Source organism: Aspergillus flavus, chromosome 6 (assembly GCF_009017415.1).
Source record: "Aspergillus flavus chromosome 6, complete sequence".
Lineage (NCBI taxonomy): Eukaryota > Fungi > Ascomycota > Eurotiomycetes > Eurotiales > Aspergillaceae > Aspergillus > Aspergillus flavus.
In genome coordinates, this window is record NC_092410.1 from 2,786,528 (window position 1) to 2,812,345 (window position 25,818).

General features: G+C 48.3%; 10 protein-coding genes across 10 annotated transcripts; 6 read left to right on the forward strand and 4 right to left on the reverse strand.

Moving 5' to 3' along the window:
- Nucleotides 1-2,831: 2,831 nt before the first annotated feature.
- F9C07_11917 (glycoside hydrolase superfamily) lies at nt 2,832-4,438 on the reverse strand (the record flags this gene model as incomplete). The annotated part of the gene is made up of 3 exons (XM_071507727.1): nt 2,832-3,894; nt 3,950-4,077; nt 4,277-4,438. The coding sequence occupies 3 exons, from the start codon at nt 4,436-4,438 to the stop codon at nt 2,832-2,834; spliced, it is 1,353 nt and encodes a 450-aa protein (XP_071367915.1).
- Nucleotides 4,439-4,459: 21 nt separating this feature from the next.
- F9C07_11916 (uncharacterized protein) lies at nt 4,460-4,946 on the forward strand (the record flags this gene model as incomplete). Its single annotated transcript, XM_071507726.1, has 2 exons — nt 4,460-4,639; nt 4,749-4,946. The coding sequence occupies 2 exons, from the start codon at nt 4,460-4,462 to the stop codon at nt 4,944-4,946; spliced, it is 378 nt and encodes a 125-aa protein (XP_071367916.1).
- Nucleotides 4,947-9,002: 4,056 nt separating this feature from the next.
- On the forward strand, nt 9,003-11,212 carry F9C07_2286480 (putative NADH-cytochrome B5 reductase). The gene is made up of 2 exons (XM_041293723.2): nt 9,003-9,509; nt 9,567-11,212. The coding sequence occupies exons 1-2, from the start codon at nt 9,142-9,144 to the stop codon at nt 11,050-11,052; spliced, it is 1,854 nt and encodes a 617-aa protein (XP_041148911.1). The 5' UTR covers nt 9,003-9,141; the 3' UTR covers nt 11,053-11,212.
- On the reverse strand, nt 11,213-13,162 carry F9C07_2286481 (histidine phosphatase superfamily). Its single transcript, XM_041286775.2, has one exon. It carries the CDS (start codon nt 13,050-13,052, stop codon nt 11,619-11,621), a length of 1,434 nt encoding a protein of 477 aa, XP_041148910.1. The 5' UTR covers nt 13,053-13,162; the 3' UTR covers nt 11,213-11,618.
- A 384-nt stretch (nt 13,163-13,546) lies between these two features.
- F9C07_1801161 (molybdopterin synthase catalytic subunit) lies at nt 13,547-14,830 on the reverse strand. Its single transcript, XM_041286774.2, has one exon. It carries the CDS (start codon nt 14,624-14,626, stop codon nt 14,042-14,044), a length of 585 nt encoding a protein of 194 aa, XP_041148909.1. The 5' UTR covers nt 14,627-14,830; the 3' UTR covers nt 13,547-14,041.
- Nucleotides 14,831-15,419: 589 nt separating this feature from the next.
- F9C07_11913 (putative molybdenum cofactor biosynthesis protein Gephyrin) lies at nt 15,420-17,697 on the forward strand (the record flags this gene model as incomplete). The annotated part of the gene is made up of 4 exons (XM_041293722.2): nt 15,420-15,689; nt 15,748-15,788; nt 15,841-15,878; nt 15,935-17,697. 4 exons carry the CDS (start codon nt 15,420-15,422, stop codon nt 17,695-17,697), a joined length of 2,112 nt encoding a protein of 703 aa, XP_041148908.2.
- Nucleotides 17,698-18,425: 728 nt separating this feature from the next.
- On the forward strand, nt 18,426-18,743 carry cnxG (molybdopterin synthase sulfur carrier subunit; the record flags this gene model as incomplete). The annotated part of the gene is made up of 1 exon (XM_071507725.1): nt 18,426-18,743. One exon carries the CDS (start codon nt 18,426-18,428, stop codon nt 18,741-18,743), a length of 318 nt encoding a protein of 105 aa, XP_071367917.1.
- A 360-nt stretch (nt 18,744-19,103) lies between these two features.
- On the forward strand, nt 19,104-21,286 carry lnaF (inorganic phosphate transporter). Its single transcript, XM_041293721.2, has 3 exons — nt 19,104-19,718; nt 19,774-20,145; nt 20,202-21,286. The coding sequence occupies exons 1-3, from the start codon at nt 19,527-19,529 to the stop codon at nt 21,120-21,122; spliced, it is 1,485 nt and encodes a 494-aa protein (XP_041148907.1). The 5' UTR covers nt 19,104-19,526; the 3' UTR covers nt 21,123-21,286.
- Nucleotides 21,287-21,291: 5 nt separating this feature from the next.
- On the reverse strand, nt 21,292-23,492 carry lnaD (putative ferulate-5-hydroxylase). Its single transcript, XM_041293720.2, has 4 exons — nt 23,019-23,492; nt 22,247-22,951; nt 21,712-22,175; nt 21,292-21,641 (listed from the first exon to the last, which is right to left on the reverse strand). The coding sequence occupies exons 1-4, from the start codon at nt 23,235-23,237 to the stop codon at nt 21,479-21,481; spliced, it is 1,551 nt and encodes a 516-aa protein (XP_041148906.1). The 5' UTR covers nt 23,238-23,492; the 3' UTR covers nt 21,292-21,478.
- Nucleotides 23,493-23,915: 423 nt separating this feature from the next.
- Nucleotides 23,916-25,669, forward strand: lnaC (putative cytochrome P450; the record flags this gene model as incomplete). The annotated part of the gene is made up of 4 exons (XM_041293736.1): nt 23,916-24,140; nt 24,201-24,920; nt 24,989-25,455; nt 25,507-25,669. 4 exons carry the CDS (start codon nt 23,916-23,918, stop codon nt 25,667-25,669), a joined length of 1,575 nt encoding a protein of 524 aa, XP_041148905.1.
- Between the last annotated feature and the right edge of the window lie 149 nt (nt 25,670-25,818).

A 25,818-nucleotide genomic window follows, 5' to 3' on the forward strand; every position in this document is an offset into this window, starting at 1 on the left:
CTGCAGCCGTGCAACTAACAGGTCTCGGAGTAATCTCAGATGCACTCGTAGGGTGAAAATGTTGGGACGTATATGATATATGCCCGGAGCTGGATCAACTAACTATTCAGTGTGAATCTATCAATTGGCCGGGAATACATTATACGAAGGAGAAAGCGAGGACACGAGCTCGCTCGTCGGTGTCTAGATTAGGTTCTTAAGTAGGAGCAGGAGATTTTCGGCAGACATTCTCCCATGGCCCGTACCAACCGGTGGTGTAGGAATGTATGGCAAAACGGCGTGACCAGCGATTATCGGGATTTGCCTTGCGGGATTCGACGTAGTAGTGGTGTGACGACCTACGACCGCTTTACATTCTGGCCTAATAGAACAGGATATTGCTCTCACTGCATCCCATCTAGGACGATGGTATGTCTTCCACCATCACCTTAGTTGGTACTCAGCTATTCGGTGTTGGACCCTTTTTTGTGCACAAGTCTTAGCTTGCTATGAGGTTCAAGGTACCATCCCGTGAGACAGCAGCCTGAGTCACACTATGTCAAGGAAATTTACAGCTCATCAAGGCGCCATGGAAACCATAACACTGTCCATTTCATAAAAACTTTCTGGAAGGTTGCTTACTCGGCAGGCTTGACCTTAAGCCCTCCGAAGTCCAAGTTCTTCTGCGATCAGATTGATATTCTAGGCCATCAATGTACCAGAACCGGTATCCGACCTTCCGCAAATAAGCTCGACACAATAGCCAGTTGGCGGACGAGTCTTCAGAGCTGTTTGGCTTGACACAACTTTGTAGATCGAACGAGGCTCTTTTGATAATTCTAGGAAGAGCCATGATACCCCTGGGCAGTGCTAGAATCTGCTAGCTCGATCGGAAGACTCTTACTCAACTTGAACCGCGACGCAATCTCGATATTGCTAATGACCCAAACGATTACAATTCAAGAGCTGCCAGGAGGTCGGACCTAATGGACATATGACTTGGCGGAAAGCTAGGCCTTTTATGATATGGTGACTGGGATCTTCTTGGTGTATATTTGTAGGTAGAAGTGCGCTTTGCAAACGCAATGCCAACTGTGATCTCTATGAGCTTTTCCTCGCCGCACTATTCCGTACTGGTTGGCCAAGACCCCCCAGGGAATGCTAGGGAATGCATATGACTTGTCTCTCATTCTCAGATGGGCCAACGGGCATTTCTTGAACGATGACGAGGAGGGAGGGGTGTGAATATATCTGACATGATGGCTTTTGAACAGGTTGCTGGGGCACACTGAGCGCGGTGGCCAACTCGCTTCCTACATCTGCGGGTTGGCACCCTTGTCACGCACATTATGGAGAGGTCTGGTCTTATTGTCCACCAAGGCTGGGGCCCAGAGATGGTGAAGTTCGTTTACCACATGCCCTCCGGGCAGGAAGCTGTTTAACAGGATTATGTTGATAATGATTACGGCTTGTTGGAACTGCTATGTTTAATCCAACAACCAAGGGCATGCATTCATCTTCGCAGTGCCGAAGCGCATACTGGATGAAGTGCTTCGTAAGTCCATAGACTTATGATTTGGACGGTAATTTATGGGAACTTATGTATTACACGTCTACCAAGAGGAGCCTCCGTACTAGCTTCATAACAGGGAAAACGCTGGAATATAGCCTATAAAGGCTAGTACGCCTTTATAGAAGGGAAAACACCAGCAGTCGTCACTTACGGCCAACATATTCGTTAAAGAACTCCAACTGGAAGTGTCCTCTCTACCGAAACATCTAATCATTCATGTACACATCCCGCTAAAACACCTGTTGTGCCATTAATACCATCAATTTCTGGAGAATTTCGGCGCCGTGAAGCGTTTATGCTTCGACTAATACTCATAAAAAGAGAATCTTTTGCTTCTCCTGTCCTTCAATCCTGTCAGTCCCGCAGCTCTGGTGAAAATGGAGTCAATAATAATGCCACCCCAATGCGCGTGTGTCTGGAAATCAGTCATAATCTTCGATGCTCTCCATAGTTGGTGCTGGTACTACCTAAGATCCATCAACATCGCCACCTCCACCAGCTCCTGATTTGCGTATTCAGCTACAACCCTCCCGGGACCCCTATTGTCGCTTCTTCCTCACTAGTGAAGAGATTGTAATTAACCTCCCCGGCAGTTATCTCTATAGAAAAGGCTACTAGGACATTTCGGACCTAGGGAAAGGACCTGCGCAGTTTGTAGCACGAGATCGATTTTGCGCGGGACGAGATTGACAAAAAAGAGGAACCCATCATGGGTGACTTTTCTTAAGTCATTTCTCATGAACCACCATCTTGATAATATAAAGTCATGTCACGGGCGAATTGCGGATGGCATTATGGGTACAGACATCAACATGGGGAATGTGGACGGGGAGGGGAATGAGTATATGTAATGGCAGAGAACACTATCACGAAGTTGATCGACCTAATCAATGTTTCCACAACGAATGCAACCGATTTCCACAAAGTCTACATTGGCTAGCGTGGGCGTCTCGCGGTCCGGACCACAGGGTTGTTGACAGAAAAGAAGGGATACAGAAAGAATATAGGAAGGATCAAGGAACGGACTTCGCCTCAGCTGCCAGAGACAAGTCCAATGATAATGGAAATGGAAATAACTACAGGACAACAGCAACTGCGCCATTTTTTATTGAGTAGAAGAAGCCCTGCTCTCATGTGTTCCTGCAAGGGATACTACTGGATGAATTTACAAGCCTTTGTTAATATAGCTCTATCATGTAGAACATTCTATATCTCCATAACTTCCTACGAAAATGTACTGAGGGCTCCAGAGGAAAAGATGTACACACAATATAGCACCTCAAGAACAAGGTGCGACACCAGTAGATCCAGGGTAGTCACAATATACGCCCGAGCCACTCTGGGCACAAACCAACCCCGCGGGACATTGTTGCATCACCCACCTACCATTGTCACAAATACCAAACTGACTGCCATTGCAAGAAAAGGCTCCACTAGTGGGGCATGTTTGTCCAGCGATCGGACACACAGTTGAGGTTGGTGAGGCTGTTGGCTTACTCGACGTTGGACTAGCGGTGGAGGACTTCGTAGTGGTAGTCAAGGTGGTGCTTGTAGATGTAGACTTTGTCGTCGGTGTAGGTGAGGTCGTCTTCGATGTTGTAGTCAGGCTCGTCGTCGGAGTTGTAGTCGGGCTCGTCGTCGGAGCTGGAGTAGTCCCCCCTCCACCCAAAGCTGACCTGAGTCCTGAAAGAAAGCCGGTGTTGGCGTATACCTGACTTGCATCCCAGACCATGACCCCTCCGAAACTACTGAACTGTTTCACGTACTTGATAATCTCGCTAACAGTCGATATAGGCTGGTACCCAGTGCCGGCAGCGCCCTGGTTGCCTGGGACACCGAGAAAGACTTTCGCGTTTTTGTTCAGAGAGGTCTCCCGAGCCCACTTGTCCCAGACATCGAAATTGAAGTTATTCTGTGCTGCGCTACCGGGGACGAATGCTTGAAGTCCGCAATAGTTGTTGTAGAACTGGATCCATATCGCATCGAAGTACACAGCGCCATCGAGCATAGGGCCGTCCGCCGCGTCCGGGTAAGGACACTGCGGTGCAGCTGTGGTATAGTATTTCTTCGAGGTATCGCTGGCGTAATAGGACCGCAATTGGTTTGCAAAGGCGGGCATGTTGTTGACAGTTGCCTCGAAGTCAAAATCGAAACCGTCAACTACTGCGTCTCCGAATGGTCGTTTCACAGAGGGATTGGAAACTGGTCCGAATGTCTCCCAGATCATCTTGGCACCGGCAGTTGCGGCTGCTTCGTTGGTAAAACCGCCTTCATTGTAAGTGGCTCCTCCGATCGAAAGGAGAATTGTTCGCCCGAGTGATTGGCATTCTTTTATATCCTCACTAGTAACACAGTGGAGTCAGCAAATTTATTGTGTACGGGTTAGAGTATACCCACGCTATTTGAGGACAGTCCAGAAGCTGGGTCCCTGGAAATGCGGTGCAGTTGTCGCCGGCATTTGCGAAATTGACTTCAGGGACACCACCGGCTCCGTTAATTCTGGTGAGGAAGGAGATTTGGTATACCTAGTTGTGCTGTTAGTGAAACTCTTAAGGACGTTAGCGCCTGTTGAGGTAATACATCTATGTCCGTCGCTGCACACGACATGTGTGGTATCGTCAGCTGCTGCTTCCTTACTCAGTGTATAGTCAGGCTTACTCCTGCAGTAATGTGACAGACGTTGTTGAACATATGGACCGGTAGATTGCCCAAAGGAGTTCTGACCTGAGAGGTCATGTCAGTTATGGCACAGATTATGCGCTTGGCGTGATATTTACCCCAATAAACGGCGATATTGTTTGGACTGTTCAATCTCAACGCGGCCAGCGCGCCTTTGAAAGAAGCCAGAGCAAGTGTGAAAAGTGCAACAGTCTTTGAAGAAGACATGATGGGGTATCATGGAACACAATGGCGAACCGGCTTGAAAGACTTAGGCATCTGTTGAGTATCGCTCAACATGCAGGAATGTTGAGCCTTATTATACATCTTTCGACAAGGCTCTTGATCAGCAAACAGATTGTTGAATTATATCATCTGTGCTCATTCCGAGTCATCTGCGTTTGTCATGGGTGTTTGAGACCGGCCTTTGTGAGTTTTACACAAACATTCCTTGGCTTCATTCTTTGATCTCAATAGTCCGAGGCATCGCTGAGACGATAATGGATTTCGGCGGAATGTAACCTTCACAACTTACTAGGATAAGAACGCTAAAAGGGTCGAAGGGAAGACGATGGTCGTTTGCACGCGATTCGTTTCAAACGGAATTACAGGGCGACGCCGCTATGGTGTGCACTACGAGATGCTAGCGAAGGAGTACAAAGATGCTTGGCTAGTGTATCTGGAAGGCATGACAAACGGCAGGGCGTCATGGAGATCCGATAATGATCGGGATTGAAAACCTAGATGGTTGCCATGTTGTCGCGGCTAAGCATTCTTATCCGTCAGGTGAGTAGCCCTAAGAGATCGCCATGCAGGTGATCTGATCACCTCTTTTGGCAGTATGATCTTGACAACCTTGTCTAAAGGTCCCGATATATTAACCGCTGCCCCTGCATGATAGTCCATGTTGGATAAGGAGGGTTTCACAAGAGGGCTACATAGAACAACGGCTATTCGATAATGGTTAAATCAATGCAACACTACCGGGTAACCACATGCCGGCATGGGAAACGAAGCAAACTCGCTGACTCGCTCAAAAGGCCTCATGACGGCCCGTCTAGACTCTCATGTCACATTCTTTGGCGCCCCCGCTACCCCGCGACTTGACAAGGGATGTCCTAAATTTCCGGAAACGTGTCAGGAACATCTGCTACCTGTGAGTTAAGTTACCATGAAACTGTATCATCCCTTGTAGCCGTCACTCTGCGGGTTCTGTCTTATGCACCTTCCACGTGCGATATTACCTCTTCCAGGCCTTAACAACTTCATTTGTCAGCCTTGCAATCTTGTACCAGGCACAATCAATGAGAATTCCCGCCCCTCAGCCACTTGCTGCATGTTCGAAACGTTGCGTGGCACCCATGGCCTCGATCTCATTTTCCCTTGACGCCATGGAATGCGAAGGATCTAAGACACGACAGCCCCTTCGTCAATATATAGCGATCCCTTCACTCTGATTCGCACATCATTTAAATAACCTTAAGTATTCGGTAGGCATTTGTACACATCGTTGTCGGCGCCGAACTTCACCCAGAATATTTCGGACATCCCTATATTATGACTGGTGCACCATGGTTGCATTCTTTGTTTCCTATAATTTAAGGTCTTATTATTTTTTTTTTTCTTGGCCACGAGGAACGTAAACCTCGAGACGATATCTACCTTATCTAAATTACAGGTCGCTTCGTCGGGGCTAATGGTTGGCTTTTGTGCTCCGTAACTCATCATGAGACCCAGTACACCAACACCATAGAACGTCGATAACTATCAGTTTGCCATAGAGCCATCCGTACTCGCACTTATGTCGAGTGCTTCTAGCTACTAATTTGATAAATGTTACTATCAGAGTTACACCGTTTTGGTCCGAACAAAGAGGTCCTGATGGTCATAGGCCTGTGATGGTTATCACATATAGAAGTATATTAACGTTGCTGTTCACTCCAACCGCCCATGTGCTTGCTATCGGTACTCCGCTCGACCGAAAATACTACGTCCTCTCTGGCCTAACCCTATAATGTATGATATGCAAAAAGATGATATTCATCACGATCATACTATACCCGATTGATGTCGATATAGTGAGGTATCTTCGAGCATAGCGTAAACTCTCCATCCGAAAGGTTACCTGTAAGCATTCAATACTATTCAGCAGGTCATCTGATGGAGATTGTAACTATACCTTCCTTTCCATGCTACATTGACGGGGTACGGACTACTGTGCTGTTGGGTTGATGCACTGTGCTGGTCAAAGTGACTACTTTTGTTATCATGATATGCAGTCATTTTCTGTAGATGTATTGGATATCCAACAAGTCAAGATCGTAACCCGCATAGTCACTTTTACTACTGAGATATGTGCGTATGGTTAGTGTGACATACTGTTTTAGTGATGTGTAGTGATGTGCACTCTGTACGTCTGACCAAATGAACACCCAGTTATGTCTTGTTGACAAACTGTCATCTATAGATGAAGGCTCAGTGATACTCGGTTAAGGGTTATCTGTACACGGTAAACGAACAAATCGACGCCAACCTATTACATTGTTGTCAACGAGACTGTGGTCAAACGACAAAGGTCGAGCTCCGTTGGGATACTATCTCAACATCCTACAGAATGATCTATGAAACAACACTGAACGAGTACGAAACTTCATTCCAGAGATTGAATTTAATCCAGATAAAATTAGGTGCAACATATCTATGTGTTGGTGCTCCGGGTATCCTGATACGAGGAAGGATTAACCGCTAATATTGGATTCCTGCTTAAATATATATACTGATGCTTATCCGCGCAGTTAATGTCAGAATCATGGTGTAGATAGCTGAATTTTATAAGCGTGGGTTGATCAGACCCAATTCAAGCTAATGTCGCATTCTAGTCTTTTGAAAGCATGTTATTGGATGGATAGTCCAAGGTATGAGCTTAATTCCAATAGTATTGGGATCTATTATATTCAACTGAGCAAGACAAGTCGTACCAAAAGCGATCCAGTTCATAGTACTATTATTTCATCTAGTATCCATACTTAAGGTGATGACTGCATACAAAACCCAATGATTGGCTAGCCATTCTTCCTGAGAAAGCCAACAATTTCTACGATGGTTGTTGTATTCCGAGCAGATCGACCTGTACTAGGGGCTTGGGACAAGCGACATGACCAAAAAAGGGACACAAAACGGCACAACAAAAATTAGTACTCTTACCTGATGAAGTTTGGGCAGACAAACTCTTGGTAAGTTCATTAGGAACTACCGCGTGATCCCGATTGCATGAGACTTAGGGAACAGAACAAAAGACCCACACATCATGTGGACTTGATAATGGCATTTAGCAGACGTACACAATAGTGCTAAACGTTAATTTCGAGCCATCGACCCATTGATATACAATATGTGAAGGTAAGTTGCACACTCGGCTTGGCTCCTCATAAATATTGGGAATTAGGGTTACATCGGCCGAGATTGACTGGCCAGACCCTTATCACGGCCAAGGTGGCCCACTATGAGGTCACCATCTTAACGAGCGATACGAAGCCGATCACTGCGAGTTGGCGATTCAATGGCCCCTCCTGCTTGGACGTTAGAACGTTTCACCACGAATAATATCCATGCACGTGGTGCCGGTGGTGGTTGAGGAGGGGAATTGCAGAAGGGATATGTCGCCACGTCAGGCTCTGCATAATGCAGCTAATGTGCTAATCATTTATCAACAATTGCATAATAAATTAGGGCTGTCTCGGTATTTACTCCCTCGTAAATGTTGTAGCCGGCTACCCGATTTACAGTATTTCCACAAACGATCGATCTATTTACACTTTGTCGCACACTATGATGTTTTTGTTAAAGCACCATCCCTCAACAACAGGATTTGTTTATCCTAGGTAAAACTAAAAGGTAATCAGCTGATCGACCAATCAATCCCCTTCCTTTGCAATCCGGCAGGCTTGGTTCATTCTCGGCGCAGAACCACCACTTGACAGATCATCTTGGCCGTTGTAACTTGTACGTCCAACAAGTTAAAACCTCGTAATTCAGTGGCGCAATTCCCAAACTTCGAACACGACCGACGATTTCCCGGCTGCGGTGAGCTGCATCATAATCGAGGACCGTGCACGCAGAACAATTGTTTGTGAACTGCTTATCAGGGCATAGCTGTTTCGCTTCACCTCCACTGCGGTGGGCTCGTATCGTCCAATTGAATTCATTACGAAGGCCAAGCTTATCGGAACCATTTGCCGAGGTTTCCAATTGGAAGTGTCTCCAACCTGAAATAGCTGCGTTTGGCGTCAGGGCATTCCGCTTGGTATGTAGGGTCAATGAAGGTGAGGATCCTAGGGCCAAGCCCTGGGGGTGGGCATCCCGCATGAGTACCGCGGAATGGAGGAAGTATAGCTTCTGGATGAATCACTACATCCTGGACGACTGACAGCTTCTGGTTTTGACAAGTAATGTATCCCCCATGGCTGAATTCAGAAAAAATTGGTTTCTATCGAAAATACAAAGACCAGCCACCCCGCCCTAGATTCATCCGGGAGGCTATATCCTCACATTCCAGTGTCATCCCTAGAATTATCTCCTAGAGATAGCGTGCCCCACCACTCTGCAGTATGAGGTGATGATGATCCTCTCCATCTCCGTTATTGGTAGCCACGCCATACCCACCGGATCGGAAATTTCTCTTACCCAGACCGATGGAAGTCATTGGTAATACCAGTCTTAGTGTCAGTAGAGTTAAGCCCTGGACTGGGACGTTCTGGACTGTTTCCGGAACCTTGTCAATTAGAGTATATGATTGGTGTATTACTATTTCCACTTGCGGAAGGTCGAGCTGCCCCGCTCCAGCTCATGTCCTGACGTTGCGTAGTATATAAGAATAGATTGCGTTACGCCGACAGACCCGTTTCAAATTACTGCATGATCAATTATAAGTAATGTCCCACTTGAAGAAATTCGAACGGAAGGTTGAGCGCAAAGTCGAGAACCTTGAACACAGACTTTCGCACGACGCTCACCAACACCAACAACAGCAGAAGGGCAAACCTACCGGCAAGATGCAGGACACACCCGGCCCCAAGATCAAGAATGAGGTGAAGAAGCAGATTGAGAACCGTCCCGATGAGTGGAAGATCGAGCAGGGTATCAATGCCGCGAAGCTGCCGTTCTTGGACCAAAGTGGCCCTGAGACTGTCTACATCCAGCCCAAGGTCTGGGATGGTAAGATGACCAAGGACGAGGCGGCGATTAAGGCGGTTGGTGACCCTAAGAAGTTGTTTCCTCGTGAAATCGAGGGATGGAAGGGGTAATTTCCACTCCCCAAATTTTATATCTCAATAGCCCAGTAACTAATTGTTCGCAGATATGTCGAGTGGGAGGAATACCCTGAGAGAAAGAAGGCCGCCCACAAGATCCTCACCTCCCAGGCCTTCCCTCCCAACCCTGAATACCAGATGGGCCCTATCCCTGACACCAACCCCGTGCTGCCCGGAACCCACTGGAAGCAGTGGCATCATGCCGTGGGTGGTGAGCTTACGGACGTGCCTGAAGACTCCTGGAACACCGTGCTGAAAGAGAAGCACCCCGAAATGCTCCATCTTCTGCAATTCCCCTACAACGGTGAGCCTCCCAAGCGACTCACTACCGCCCAGCCGGTCACACCCAACTCTCTTCACTTCGTCCGGAATCACGGCGGTATCCCATTGATCGACAAGGACAAGTTCTTCTTGAAGCTGGACGGTCTGGTCAAGAACCCCAAGACATATACTATGGATGATTTGATGGACGAGTCGAAGTTCCCTCGCATGAAGAAAATGATTACCATGCAGTGTTCTGGAACCCGTCGTATCGAGCAGATCTCGCTCTACGCTGGTCAGGGTGATGAGGTTCCTCAGGCTCCTTGGGCTGAAGGTGCGATCGGAACAGCTGAATACGTCGGTATCAGCTTGAAGAAGGTCATCAAGGACTGCGGTGGTCTTCTTGAGGGCGGCAAACACCTCGAACTCTACGGTGCCGAAACCTACTTCAAGAACAACGAAGCGATGAACTATGTTGTCAGTGTGCCCTGGTCCAAGGTCAAGGCCAACGAAGTGATGCTTGCCTGGGAGATGAACGGGGAACCCCTGCCCAAGATCCACGGATACCCCCTGAGAGTGATGGTTATGGGATACATCGGTGCTCGCAGTGTCAAGTGGCTGTATCGGATCAAGGCCATCGAGACACCCAGTCTGGCACCAGTCCAGAGCAAGGAATACCTGTACTTCAACCAGCAGGTTGGCAAGCACAACCAGCGTCCGACAGATGGTATCCAGATCCAGGAGATGCCGGTCAGCTCTGCAATCATGTCTCCCTGGAAGAACCAAGTCGTCATCCACAACGGCAAGATCCGCTGTAAGGGCTGGGCCTACTCCGGTGGTGGCAGATGGCCCGAGCGTGTGGAACTCTCGTCAGACGGCGGGTTCAGCTGGTACCCTGTGCCTCTGGAGAACATGTCCGAAAAGGGCCAGTGGACCTGGCGTACCTGGGAGATCGACCTGCCCTGCGACGTGGAGGGCTGGATCGAGATTGTCTGCCGTTGCTGGGATAACTCTCTGAACACACAGCCCTTGGCTGTCCGTGCCGCATGGAACTGGGGTCTGCATGTCACTAGCTCCGCGCACCGAATCTCAGTCTACAGTATCAACAAGAGCCGGCCATTGACTGCGGAGCGCTTGGAGATGCTCAAGGCTCATGGACAGCCTCTTGCTCCTATCACCTGGCCTGAAGAGCTTCAGACTCAGTCCTGGGATGAATATAAGGACTTCTTCAAGAAGTACCCGAGAGATCCTGATAATGAAGCAGTTTGTTAAGTGCGGTACGACTAAAATTGGCAACTGTTTTGGCAACTTCTGCTTATGACTTTGACTACGATGCGTTGTGGGGATGGTTAATAGTGCTTTATGGTATAGTTAGCAAGTATATGCTAAATTGATGAATATGAAATTATTATTTTACCTGCCTCAAGAAGATACCGCTCGATTACAGAGATTTCCGGACTAAACCAAAACCATAGGCGGTATTTCTTTGCCACTTCTGGTCTCAATGTATCTGTTGAAGCATGTTGCCGCTCGACCAAACTACCATTAACATTGGGTCGTGCCTCAAACCGCATAATCTGGCCAGCATGTCCTAAGCCGACAAATATGAGGATTATCCGGTCAAAACTCGAAGAAAATACTAGGCACTAGTCACAACGTCAAGACACCACTTCTGCTAATAAATATGACATAAATAACGGATGATACATCACTTCATCGACTTCATAACATATCTCTCATAAATACATCCAGTGCCATTTTCTGCATACCCTCACCCAAAATTCATAAAAGATAGCTTATCTCCCTACAAAGCCCATAATCTGCCATGACTAACCTAATTAACTATGCTCAACAAACTTAGTCTCAGTAGCATCAGAAGCGATACTCCCCGCAGCAGCCTTTCTCCTCTTGGCAATGGTAAAGCCACCGAACAAGAAGAACGCCGCCTCCAAGCCCAGAATAACCGCAAGGGTAACCATGGCACCAATAACACCAGCAACGGGTCTAGAGACCTCATTGCTCTTCTTTTCTGTCGATTCAGCACCGGCAGAGTCCGAGGAGGGATTAGCACACTTCCCATCCGTGTTACCGCATGCGCTGCACCATTCCGCCGTAGACATGACGGCAATGTTCTTAGTCTGCTTTTCGAATTCAGTCCAGGAGATAGTAGTGCTCGATTGCCCGTAGAGAGGAAACTCAGTTGGTTCATCAGCGCCAGTGATGGTACCGTTGTGGAAGACAAATCGGACGGAGATATCAGCTGGGTCGGGGAATCCGCTTGGGGAGTCGGTGATCAACTCCCACGCCATTGAAGAGGCGTAGTCAGGGATACCGGTGAAGTCAGAGTTGGCCTTGGGAAGCTGCGCAAGGCCGAAGTAGGAGAGGAAGGTTCCGTAGGAACCAAATTGGATGTTCAGCTTGGTCTTTCCCTGGGTGCTGATTGTCTCGCTTAGTGCATCGAGCATCTCGCCGGCCAGCTGGGCACCAGCAATGGCGCGGACTGTCTCTGTCGAGTTGTAGGCTAGGTTGTACTGCTCGATGTTGGCTAGGGCTAACAGCTGTTCGAACTGTGCGTCTGTCGGCATGTTCTCGGTGCTGGAGTTGTGGATTCTCGCGACATTGAGGTAGTCGAAGATGGCATAGGCGTTCTTGAAGCTTATGTCGGAGTCGGAGAATTCACCCTTTAGAACGGGCGTGAGTGATGTGTAGAAGTCTTGAGTAGATGCGAGAAGGTCCTTGTACAGTGATGAGCTGTAATAGCTGTTGCTGCTGACCTTGGCCTTCTGGCATTTGGTGGTGTCCTGAAGCCATGTGTTGTCCTCACTGTTTGTTCCGGTGGTGGTGAGCGACAGTGGGACCAGCTGGTATCCATTCAATGGTGCATCGACTGTTGTCCCGTTCGCCAATTTCTGGCTTGCAGTTGCTCCGACAGGGGGATAAACACCCTGCAGAAAGCCGGTTGCTGAGTTCTGCAGCACGGCATCAGATGGTGCAGCTGCACTGAGTTGTTTTAGGTTGACAACATCCGTGCTGATGCCTTCAATTTGAAGGGAAGAGTTTGAATCAATGTAACGGTTGTGGTAGTAGCTACCGGTCATGAAAACCTCACTATATCCCAAGTCCGTAAGCTGGGTGTTGCCCAGTATCTTAGGGGTACGATCGCCGTGACGGGCAAATATGTATGCACCCAGAACTCTCTCCGCAGATGCTAAGTGAGCCTGGGGCATGGCCAGCATGGCCAGCATGAGGTAGTCTCGCGATGAAGTCCGCATTTTGCAGGAAGAATGTCAAGCCTGAAAGCAATTGATCATTAACTCGTTCTCTAAATCCTGGGAAAAGGGTGTCAATTATATATTTCACAGGGTTACTTCATGAGTGACACGCTACTTTTACTACGAAGACCCTGCAGTCGTACCCCGCACCTATACGGGCATATTAACGACCTCGTCCGTGGAGCAATATGTCACTAACCACATGGTCGAAGACTATTTTCCGCTTGCACACCAGTAGCAGTTCTAGACGTATACCTGGTGCATAACAGAAATTATTGCCAAGCCTAGACGCCTTGGCATGTCTCTAGAGAAGGAAGCAGGCGGCGCCTCTCCGGCCACCCGCTCTCTTCCGGGCAATTGGTGAACTCAATGCAGAACTTGGAGGAGAGGTCTAGTATCCCACTTACCGTGGGTTGAACCTTGCAAGAAAGCTTAAATCGATATGACTGGTTCGAATGACCGTCTGGCTGTTTTTGGCAATTCTAACTGACCAATAATTCTCGTTTGCATTACACCAAACATCATTGACTATCTAATTGACTTGGCGCCGGTGTGATATGGTTTGATGTGCTAGTGTAAGGCGCATTGGACCCTTGTACCCAGGTAAAGAGCTAGTAGATGGACTAGTCACAGGGTACGAAGGCTTTGGCCTTATATCAAGGGTCCAGATGCAGTGCGGCCCTCATTGAACTTGTTGGTGCCCATGCATAATGACGTCGAGGGCAATTTTGCCACTAGGATGATCGGATACCTGTATATTCACGAAGTGGACATTCCTTGGGCTTAATCGGTTTAGTGAAGAGGAATCAATATCCTGCACTACTGCACCTTGGCTCATAGTGATCTCAAGGTCGAGCAGGTAATCCGCTGTCCTACAATGGCATTCTTGCGTTGAAAATGTAAACAGAAATACGGACCAACGCACATTCCATTCGATGACAGCTGAGTTTATACTCTAATCTTAAATAGCACCCATCCATAAACAATAATCATTGACGTAAAACTAAATTGCCCTCCCCATCCCAATCCCTATTTGCCCTCCATTCCCCGTCCTCCGGTTTGCTACCAATAAACTCCTCCCGTTTCCAGATCTCCGCTTTTGCCTTGCACTCGTCCAGAATCTCCTCGCCGGCTCTCCAAGCCGCACGCCTATGCCCCGAGCTGACAGCAATTAAGATCGATGCCTCTCCGACAGCCACCGTACCCAGTCGATGTGAAATGCTCACTGCGATAAGTCCGTGTTTTTCTTTGCTCTGTCGTGCAATCTGCGTCAGAGTCCTTAATGCCAATGGTGGATAGGATGTATAGCTGAGTTGAGCGACTGGGCGACCGTCAAATGTGTTTCGAGTTGTCCCTAAGAAGAACACATTTGCACCGGCTGCGGGGGAATTGGTGTAGGATAATGCTGTATCTGCACTGAGGGGATCGTATGTCAATTCGATATGGATTTTCTCGTCGGGTAGGGTGACGGTGCGTGGAAATGTAGACCGGTCAAGGTGTGCGGGGGTCGAGTCTTTGGTTTCGGTATGTATCGACGTGTTTGAAACTCTACTTGTTTCTGTTGAGATGGTCATTTTGAGGAAGTGTTGTTGAATATGCTGGAGATATATATCCAAGTGTAGTAGTCCGCGATGCTATGCTTGTGGTCTTACAACCTGTTGCACACCCCTTTGAAGTTTTGTAAAGCTATCTATCTCTCACATAGAGCCAGAATTCAGTAAGATAAACCGCCCATGACAGTGGATCTATTAGCAAAGCTGAAGAGGGGCAATTGTTCGAGATCGTATCTGCAAAGTAGGGTTCAAACTACAAAAGCAGCGGGGCATCAAGACCCCGCGCTAGGCCGTTTGGGGAACAACTAATCAACCAATTACGGAGGATGATATTCAATCAAACTAAACTGTCACTGCGACGAAATATCTGCACACTAATGCACTTGGAGATGATCGCTTTTTGTATTTCTTGTTCAGGCATCGGAGATTTCACGGTGAAAGGTCGTCTAGAACCCGGAATATGCTGTCAAATTGGACGTTGATGAGGTTACATTTCAGGCTCGCTCGTTGATCTACCGTTTCATAGGTATATGCCCTCGAGGAAGTAAACAGAGTCATGGTTATGGACGCACGATGACAGAGCAAATATGGGTAGCAGTGGGTCATAATAGACGTTGAACTCTCCACTACATTAGGATGAAGCAGGCGTTGTAATTATAGAACAGGAAGCATGGGCTGACAAAACAATGTGTAGCCTGTACGATCTGAGATATTCTCCTTGGAATTTAATATAGGAGTACTGATTTCTCGTAATCTTCCTGCGTCATTATCTGATTTATTTAGACGCGACTTTCATATACCTTCGTTATCAACCATGGCAGATCCAACATTACAGCCCGCAATACTAATCGTATCAGACACTGCTTCGGAAGATCCGTCCACAGACAAGGTTGTCGATGCCCTAACACCACTCTTACTAACCACAGACCAAAGTCCCTGGAAGACACCATTTTCCAACATCGTTCCCGATAATGTACTCGATATACAAAGGAGCATATGTGACTGGACAGACGGGCAAGATGCCGTTAATCTCGTGCTCCTCAGTGGTGGCACAGGGTTCACTAGTCGGGACAACACACCTGAGGTTTGTAGAATCACTGGTGATGCTGTCAATCCCCCTGATCTGATACTCTGTTACGCAGGCGGTGACCCCTCTCCTCCATCGTCATGCTCCTGGACTTGTGTATGTGTTCTCGGGATTCATTTGACGACTGTCGCTGATTCATAGAAACAAGGCATGGCATGTTGGCTGCCTCGTTAAAAGCCACGCCATGTAAGAATAAGATTAATCACTTCTCCTATGAGAACTAGGACTAACATTGAGCACAGTCGCGATGATGTCTCGACCTGTCGCAGGAGTCCGAAATGGGACAGTGATAGTCACTCTTCCTGGGTCGCCAAAAGGGGCAAAAGAAAACCTAGACGCTATTGTGAAACTTCTTCCTCACGCATGCATCCAGGCAGCCGGCGCAAACTCCAGACTTCTTCACGCTGGCGGCATGCAGACACTTGAAGCAGAAGCCGGTGTCTCTTCGGGTAATAACCTAGAGAGCAGGGCCGAGAATTCTCATGCCCATCAGCCACAACTTGGGCATAGTGATTGTGGGCACTCCCATCATCGCGGAAATAATACAGCAAAGTCGAATGACACGAGTGAGGGGCCGAGCCGCCGGAATCGTCTATCACCGTACCCAATGCTGTCTGTCGATGAAGCTCTCTGGCGCATTAGTCACCATACCCCTGACCCTGTTGTAGTTGAGGCCCCAGTAACACCTGCCTTAGTTGGATCAGTGATTGCTGAGGATGTCTACGCTGCAGAGGCTGTGCCAGCTTATCGAGCTAGTACTGTAGATGGATATGCAGTAATCGCCCCTGACTCGACTTCAGAAAATATGACTTCTACGACGGGGACTAAGGGCATTTTCCCCGTTGCCTCAGTTGCGCACGCTAATTCCAGTGATTTTGCTCCTCCGTTGGAAAGAGGCACCATTTCGCGTATTACTACGGGTGCACCGCTGCCTCCAAACGCAAACGCGGTGGTTATGGTTGAAGACACTCTTCTGCACTCCTCCACACCAGATGGGACCGAAGAAGCCACGGTGGAAATTCTGGCGGATGATATCAAACCAAACGAGAACGTACGGCAGCCAGGTAGCGACATTGAGCTGGGCTCGATGATCCTTCGAAAGGGCGATATTGTCACACCTGTTGGCGGTGAAATTGGGCTTCTCGCAGCAACTGGCACACACACGGTCAAAATTTATAGGAAGCCTTGCATTGGCGTCATGAGCACTGGGGACGAACTAGTCCCATACGATGATCCGCAAAGACTTCATGGTGGCCAAATCCGTGATTCTAATCGGATTTCCCTGCTATCATGTCTATCGTCTTGGGGGTTTCCAATTGTTGACTTGGGAATCGCTCCTGATACCCCTGCCGGAGAACTCGAGGAGCGGCTACGTGACGCGGTCCATAGGGAAGAGAATAGTGTCGACGTGATTATCACGACAGGCGGGGTCTCGATGGGCGAACTAGACCTCCTCAAGCCAACCATCGAACGGTCACTCGGTGGCACGGTGCATTTCGGTCGTGTCTCCATGAAACCCGGGAAACCAACTACCTTTGCCAGCATCCCCGTCAAGCGGTCCCCTGTTCAAACGGACGATGCACCGAGAACATGGGGAAAGAAACTCATTTTCTCACTACCTGGAAACCCAGCCTCGGCCTTGGTCAGCTTGCACTTGTTTGTGCTACCCTGTCTGCACAAGCTCATGGGTATGGGTCAAGGAAGGCTCTCTCCAGGATCCGGGCCAGTGCCAGGGCTTCCTGTCGTGACTGTCACTCTGATGCATCAGTTGCCGTTGAACCGCGAGCGTACGGAATATCATTGCGCTATTGTTAGGGCATCCCAAGCAGATGGACTACTGTATGCTTGTAGCACGGGGGTGAGCGTTACGGGACAGCGGAGCTCAAGGGTTGGAAATCTGGCGTATGCGAATGCTCTTTTGGTATTGAAACCTGGACATGGATACATTGAGAAGGGTACGCTGGTAGAAGCCTTGATTATGGGCCCTATACGGTCAGGGGTATAATGATGGTTAGACTTAGAGTGCAGTATTACTGCGCCGTGAGCACCATGGCTGTCCTATTCATTCATTGCGTTTGTGCCCTGATGAGTCTATATTAAAGTGGTATATTATGCCTGGCGTTCTATCAAGATGAAGCCAAGCTCTGGAGGATTGGCTCGGGTCAACCTAAATCGCAGCCACGAACTTGGCAAAATCAAAGAAGTCCAGATGCCAGGCAGTCAAGCAACCAATACAATTATTTGTATATATGATGAGTAGAGAGAATAATCCTCCTACAATTATTCGCTCACAGCACCGAGCTTGTAGTATCATGCCATCTGAAAACTTCAACCAGGTTGATACGACGCAGCAATGATTCGCTCCATAGTATTGCCGAAGACGGAAAAGACGCCAAATTAGAACGACTCCACTCGGGACTCAGTTAGCAGTCTTAGCTTCTTCCTTAGGGTCTGTGCTCTACACACTAAAGCCATCTTCCTCGGAGCTGCAATCACAGTCCGTGGAGATAAAACCAGGTGATTTGCTAATTGGGGTTGACAGGATTACCCAGTGGTTGAGTAACGGATTTGCACGTTTCTGCCAACCGAGATAAAATTATTGTTGATCCCACGCAGCTTTGGTAACGATATCACCCCACGACAGAGATTTTTATTCAGCTAACTAGTCTAGGGGTAAAACTGTGATCTACGACATAGGATATAAATATCCGCGAAGAAATAAATTCTCCTACCATGGCTCAAGCTCCGACCGGGACTTTCCAGGTGCATTACTTCGCCAGTGCATCGAGCTATACGAACCGACAATCAGAGTCTCTGCCTGCACCACTGCCGTTGGCTAAATTGTTTGACGTCTTGGAGTCCAAGTATCCTGGGATCGAAGCAAAGGTTTTGACGAGTTGTGGGGTTAGTGTTAATGTGGAATACGTGGATGTGGAGGAGGAGAAACTGAAACTCCGCGATATGGAAGCTCAAGATGGGCAAAGAAGCGACTTGGTGATTATCAAGGAGGGTGATGAAGTGGCTATCATTCCCCCTGTTAGTTCGGGGTAATTGGGCTGGTTTACTGTAGATATAACAAAAATGAGATTGTTCCTGGGACGGCAGGATTACATCCTTGGATCATATTGTGTACGTCTGCAACATTACTGATATGTATAAACCCGAGCATTATGGTTATCAAGTAATACTCAATCGGCCCTTATATACTGAATCTAGAACAATGTTTGCCACGAATGCCCTGTGGCATGTATGCAAGAGAGCAAAAGCCGTCCCAGTTTTCGGCCCGATCGCTGACTCCACCGGCTGGTTAACTGTAGGCCATCTATTTATCTAGCTGGGTGATTGGCAGTGGGCTTAGCGGGATGGCCCGTCAGGTTTTCTTTCTTTCTTTCTTTCTTTTTTTTTTTTTTTTTGGGTTTCGCTTTCTCTATTGTAACAAGGACGAGGTGTTGCACGTTCCACACCCTTTCTACCAACTGAGTTTGTATACGGCTTCCGCTACACCCGCAAGAAAAATAATCTCACAGCGAGAGCACTCATGTAGCGAAAAAAACTCGAACCGTTACAACATGCACTCGCCAGCCAAGGAAGAGCTTAACCGCCACCATGGCTGTGGGCCTGCCTCGTTATAAGATTGCTTGATTGCACGGCTTCTTATCGTCGGTGGGGTTCGTAGCCCTAGTCCGGAGACCGCCCGAGACCTAACATTTAGTAGTTGCAGGTCGGAAATGATTTAAATCTCGATCAGCGTCGTGCTCACTGACCGGTTTTTAAAATCTCCTGGACAGCAGTGAGCTCGGGTCAAGGTGTGTGGGAGTTCGGTCATAATTCAACATGACCTACGATCCAGAGAATGCAATGGGAGAAGCTAGGGCCGATGCGCCCGTGGAGGCAGAAAAGGAGCATGAAGCAACGCAGACCACCGTTAAAGAAAGCACACTAGGTTATGATAATTCTTCCGACCCAAGCAGGAGGGATTCCTATCGCCCCACGAAATTACAAAGTAATTTGACTATTGTTAGCTGTGTGAGTCCCCCTGGCTTAGGGAGATGCATGGAGTGATAACTGATAAGTCGTCCAGTACATTGCCAATTTCAGCGATGGATTCCAGAACAGTCTTGCCAATCCTACCAATGTGATCTTCAAAAAGCTACTAGGGACGGACGGATATCCCTCGGAGATGCAGACACGGATTAGCAATTCGCTCCTAATCGGTGCTATTCTCGGTGTGCTCGCACTGGGATACACATCAGATATGTTTTCACGACGAGCTGGGCTACTATTCACCTCTGGGCTCGTAGCGATCGGGACTCTGATGTCTACACTTGCGCTGCAAGTACACCCGACGTACAACATGCTCTGGTATTTTGTGATAGTGCGAGGTATCGCCGGTTTCGGTGTTGGAGGCGAGTATCCTCCTAGTGCAGCAGCAGGAATCGAGGAATCAGACGATGTAAGGAAGATACCAGCCATATCCACTCATAGAACTGAGAAACTAACATTGAGTAGTTTAAAAGAAAATACCGTGGACCACTATTTGTCTCCTTCACCACACTGATGGCCACCTCAGCTGCGCCCATTCAGATGATCGTGTATCTTATCTGTCTCATCGCCAGCAATGACAACCTCCCAGTCACTTTCCACGCCATATACTCGATTGCCACGATCCTGCCCGTAATAATCATGGTCCTACGTTTCTTCATGACCGACTCAACACTATTCCACTACTCGAACTTCAAACGCCAGAAACGACCTCTCAAATTCTACCTACTCTTACTGAAACGCTATAGATGGCGTCTCTTCACCACATCCCTCGCATTCTTCCTGTACGACTTCATCAACTTCCCCAACAGCATCATGTCCAGCACGATCATCAACTCCCTAGTCAAGGACCACAACATCCGCACCACCGCAATCTGGCAAGTCATCCTCGGCGCCCTCCCAGTGCCAGGCGTGATCGTAGGCGCCTGGCTAACCAACGCAATCGGCCGCCGATACACCGGTATCCTAGGATTCGCCGGCTACATGGTCCTCGGGTTCGTAATCGGCGGTACATTCCCCCATCTATCGAAGAACATGCCCGCATTCGTGGTCCTGTACGGCCTGCTACAAGCCCTAGGTCACATGGGACCCGGTGCGACCATCGGATTGATTTCAACGGAGTCGTTTCCCACTGCTATGCGTGGTATGGGGTATAGTATTGCTACGGCGTTCGGGAGGACTGGTGCTGCGGTGGGAACGCAGTGTTTTACGCCGTTGCAGGAAAGGGCAGGGAAACAGTCCACTTTCTATCTGGCAGGTGGAATTGCTATTCTGGGGATGATTGTGTATTGGTTTTTGCCTGAGAGTAGTGAGTTGAATTTGGAGGAGGAGGATAGGGACTTGAGTGTGTTTTTGGCTGAGAATGGCTTTCCTATGGAGAAAGCTTAACGGGCTTTATGCCAGTGTGGGAGATTGGTTGTAATATTAGGGCTTTGTGCTGGATATAGTCCGCTGTCTACTGGGACGGTGATCCGCTATGTGAGATACGCTTCACTTAGATAATGAGTAAGAGTATACCTGATAGATATAAAAGAGAGTATGTTTACGATACACCTTCAGCTAATCAAGACATCTTCGCTGTTCAACTTTATAGAAGTCAACCTAAACTGTCACTAGAAAGTAGAAACATGGCCAACTTCCAACTAACACATGAGATCCAAGACAATATCTAGTAGATCAAACCAAGGCTATACCTGCAACACTTCTAACAAAACCCCCAGCCAGTCCCCAACCACACACAGCCACTACTCCCTCCGCCGCACCCGAATCTTAACATCCAACTGAGGAATAATAGTCTGACCAACGACAGAATTCACCGGCCTCTTCTCCAACGGCTCAATATCATAATTCACAAGTATATACCCAATAATAAGCTTCATAGCATGAGCCGCAAACCACCGACCAGGACTACATAAGTCAGCCAACCATTGTCCTTCTTCAAACTGACTCCCAGTTTAATAGAATAGATATGACTCACCAAGAATGCCTCCCATGCCCAAAAGCCAAGAACTTCTCACTCGTCACAGGCACCAACATAGCCTTTGCTTCTTTAGTTTCAGTATCCTCCGAAAGAAACCGAAACGGCCGATACTCATCCGGATCCTCATAGGTCCGCTCATCACGATGAACACCAACAGCAGCCACAGCGAGCCAGGTGCCACGAGGAAGGAACTGTCCGTCAGGAAGTGTGATGCCTCCTTTGTGGACGACTCGTCGCGAAAGCATACGGTCGGATAATGGACTGAGTCGGAGACTTTCGCGAATGGTGCTTTCCATGTAGGGCATTGATTGGGAGATGGGTTGGGTTTTGTCCCTGTTTGTGAATGCGGCTTCGGCTTCTTGACGTAGGGCGTTGTAGTATTTGCGGTCTGGGTCGGAACTGAGGAGGTCGAGGAAGAAGTTATCTGTCATTGCTATGAGGACGTCGACGGGGAGGAAGACCTTGGAGGATCTAGTTAGTCTGACGTTTATGTTCTTGTGAGAAAAGGATTTGCATGGAGATATGCACTTACGATGAGGGTAAGCCGAACTATCAGCGAGCTGATGTGTACTTTCCGTGTCGGATTCTGGCTTATGGCCAGATCAACCATCCATGTGACCATATCTGCTGGAGGAGTCTCTTTCTTCGTTCTGAGGCACTGTATGCGTTCTTTGAATGTCGGATAGAGGTAAATAATAAGACGCACCCAGTAATAATAGATCGGGAAACCGGCAACAATGCCAACAACAGGTTTAAGCGGCCACGGAACTAATTGAGACACGAAAAGCATCATGGCCCCAGTGACACGCGTAAAGATCTTGACATAGTAAACAAATGTCCGATTCCTAGAAAGTGAGACTCCAAAGAAGAGCCGCAGACATATCCCGAATATAATGCTGTCCAACGCTACAGTCAGATTGACCTCTTTCCATGCATTGTCGCCAGGAGCGCCGAGCACTTCATTCGTTGTATGTCTCAGTTCATCCAGAAATGCGTCTTCTGTATTTGGAATATTGCGAGTAAGGTCAGTCCGGATAGCTCTGATCAGTTCGAGATGGTCGTAGTTGTCGAATGCTGGAGCGAGGAATGGAAGGGCATGGACATCTTCGTTGGCCTTTTCGTGGGACAGGACGTTTTCGGGTTGACTCAGTAGCCATGGGATTTGCTCTGGTGGTAGCAGGACTTGGGGATAGAAGCTCGGGTTGCATATTGCGAATAGCTCTGCTTTTTTGGAGAACTAGAATCGTACAGAAGAAAGGTACGTTAGCATATGTGTTCTAAAACTGCTAGGCACGTGTACAAACCGCTTTATAGCCATCCTCGCTGGATCTGGATCCACTGTATTCCTTGAGGGATAACCTAAGAGCAGAAAGAGGTCCACTAGGAATTGATGGCCACCATCGCATAGATGACGGTAACCTGAGATAGCCAAACCAAGGACATAGCAGAACGAAAATCAGTAGACCAAGAGAGACGACAAGAATCTGCGCCGTTGTGCTGGCTGCCATATCTGCGATCTGCATTCTGACCGTAGACGGATGGAATTTCTAAGCTCGATATTGCGTTTTTGCTACTCGGGTTAATGTACACAGAAATGGGCCTACGGCAGATACCCTCCTCGACGAAAGGATCTAACAACCTTAGGACAGTCTATCTTCAGAATATGTCGCTATTGAACGCCTAAGGTTGAAGTAAGCTGACAGCTTGAACGGAACCACTTAACAACTAGATTCTATATGTGGCGCTCCGGGATACAAAACCAAACTCAAGCACAATCATATGCTATTCATTACTATGGTAAAAGCGAGACCCTGTGGTCTCCCTTGCATCGGGGCTTGGCCAGAAACTGTCAATACGAACCTGCAGTGTAATGATAGGCGTCCAATGACGACAGATCTTGAGTGATGCACTGATACATAGTTCGAACCAATGCTATACGTCTGTCTAGGTGAAGGCAAGTAAGGGAAGGTGAATGGGTAAGTGAGTGATGGGTGAAGAGAAAGGATGTGCGTATGACTGATGTCAATTTGGGAAAGCGGCTACATTCCATCAGGCCTCCGGAGAACCTGCACTCGCAGCAATTCAATAGTACTGTGAAGTATTACACCCGTGGTATTTAACGAGATGGACTAGGGTATTAAAGCGGCTCAATGTCATACAATAGACAAGGAACCCATGTCCGTCCTAGCATAGCATCCACCATGATTGGCGAGCAGTATACCAGCATTATTACGGGTTTTAAATCGGCCTTAGCAGTTAGCTGCATCGCTGTGTCCCTTTTCCTACTATCCCCGTGGATCGCTTACGCTAGATTGCCATCGTCCATAAAATCACCTATCAAAGCAAAAGGGCCGTTGTCAGCTCTTCGAGCATGCTTGAATGAGATCAGCGCCGGAGCGAAAACATCGACAAGGGGATACGAATTGGTGCGTCTATCTAACTATTTCATACCTGCTAAAGCTTATGCTAACGTTTCGAGTGTACAGTATTCCAAGAAGGGTCAGTCCTTTGCAATGCTAAACATCAACTTTCGGCCTCAAGTGATCCTACCTCCAGAGCATGTCCGCTGGCTAGTTACCCAACCAGAAGATATCCTCTCTCATGCCAAGGCCAGTGACGATGCTGACGCGCTGGGGTATATCTGGCCACTGTTTGATGCATCAGCTCTGCACTCATTCTCTAAAGTTCTCCAAATTGATCTCACTCGAAACGTCACACAGACAGAGAAAGATGTCTTGGAAGAGGTGCAGCACATCATGGATGAGCTTGTCGGTCAGACCGAATCTTGGAAGGAGGTGAATATGGTTCAGGCTTTTGAAAGGATCATGTACCAGGCGACGCAGCGCGTTTATGTGGGACTTCCTCTGTGTCGAGACTCCACATATATGGGATACGTGAAAGGATACGCTCGCTCCTTGGGCACTGCCATGGTATTCGCAGCTCAGCTTACACCTTGGCCGCTCAGGCAGGTTACAGCCCTGCTCGCGGGATTGCCGGTTTACTACTATGTCCTTCGGGTCCGATCTTACCTTTCTCCTCTATTCAAGGAACGGATGGAGCGGCTGAAAGAGAAGGGGGGGACCCAGGATGATAATCTGGAAGGGGAACCAAGGAACCTGATTACCTGGATGTCAGATGGCGTGCTTTCCGGGGTCGGGCCCAAGTCGATCAGCCCCAGCGAAATGGTAACATGGCTTGGAATTCTAGTAAGTGGTTCAACCTGTCACTCTAGTCCACATTGGTGTGTTCCAAGGTCTTAACTGATTGCGCACAGGCCCTCCTACCAACAGATAATCTCTGGACGACATGCACAAACGTGCTTCTTGACCTGCTTAGCTCCGAGTCCGAGCACGCCTATCTCCATACCATCCGCGAGGAAGCAAGGACGGTATTCGCTTCAAGCAAAGAGTCCGGCAAGCCCGTATCACATGGACTGCATCACATCGACAGCGCGATTCGGGAAAGTCTGCGGATGAATTCGTTATCCCCGAGATCCCTCCATCGCCAGGTTGTACGACGTGGAGGCGTTGTGCTACCTGACGGACAGAAGGTCCCTACAGGGACTTGGCTGTGTGTTTTGTCCGGCAACATCCAGAGAGACGAGGACTACTATGAGGATGCGCAGACGTACAAGCCATTTCGTTTCGTTCCTAAGCTGACTGAAGCTGGAGGCGACAAAGCACCCCTGTTACCTCTGACAAATGAGAAGTATCTTACTTTCGGTTATGGTCGACATGCCTGGTAAGAAATTAAATTGATTATTATATTGTGGCCATGCTAACCATGTCTCAGCCCTGGCCGATGGTTTTCGTTCCAGGTTATGAAGATCGTTATTGCTTACATCCTCGCGAACTACGACATCCAGCCTCTGGAGAAACGCCCGGACAATATCGTTTTTGCAGATCTCAACATACCCCACTTATCCCACATCATTCGGATCAAGAGGATGACATGAATATGGTTTTGCTGTTGCATAGGTGGGCATGAGCGCGGTGGTTGCACAAACAAGCAAGGGGGCAACAGACGAGTTCCTACTTCTGCAACCCAGCTTTCGCATTTGTACTGCTGTGCCTAGATTCCGATAGGCCGTCGAAGATCGTAATA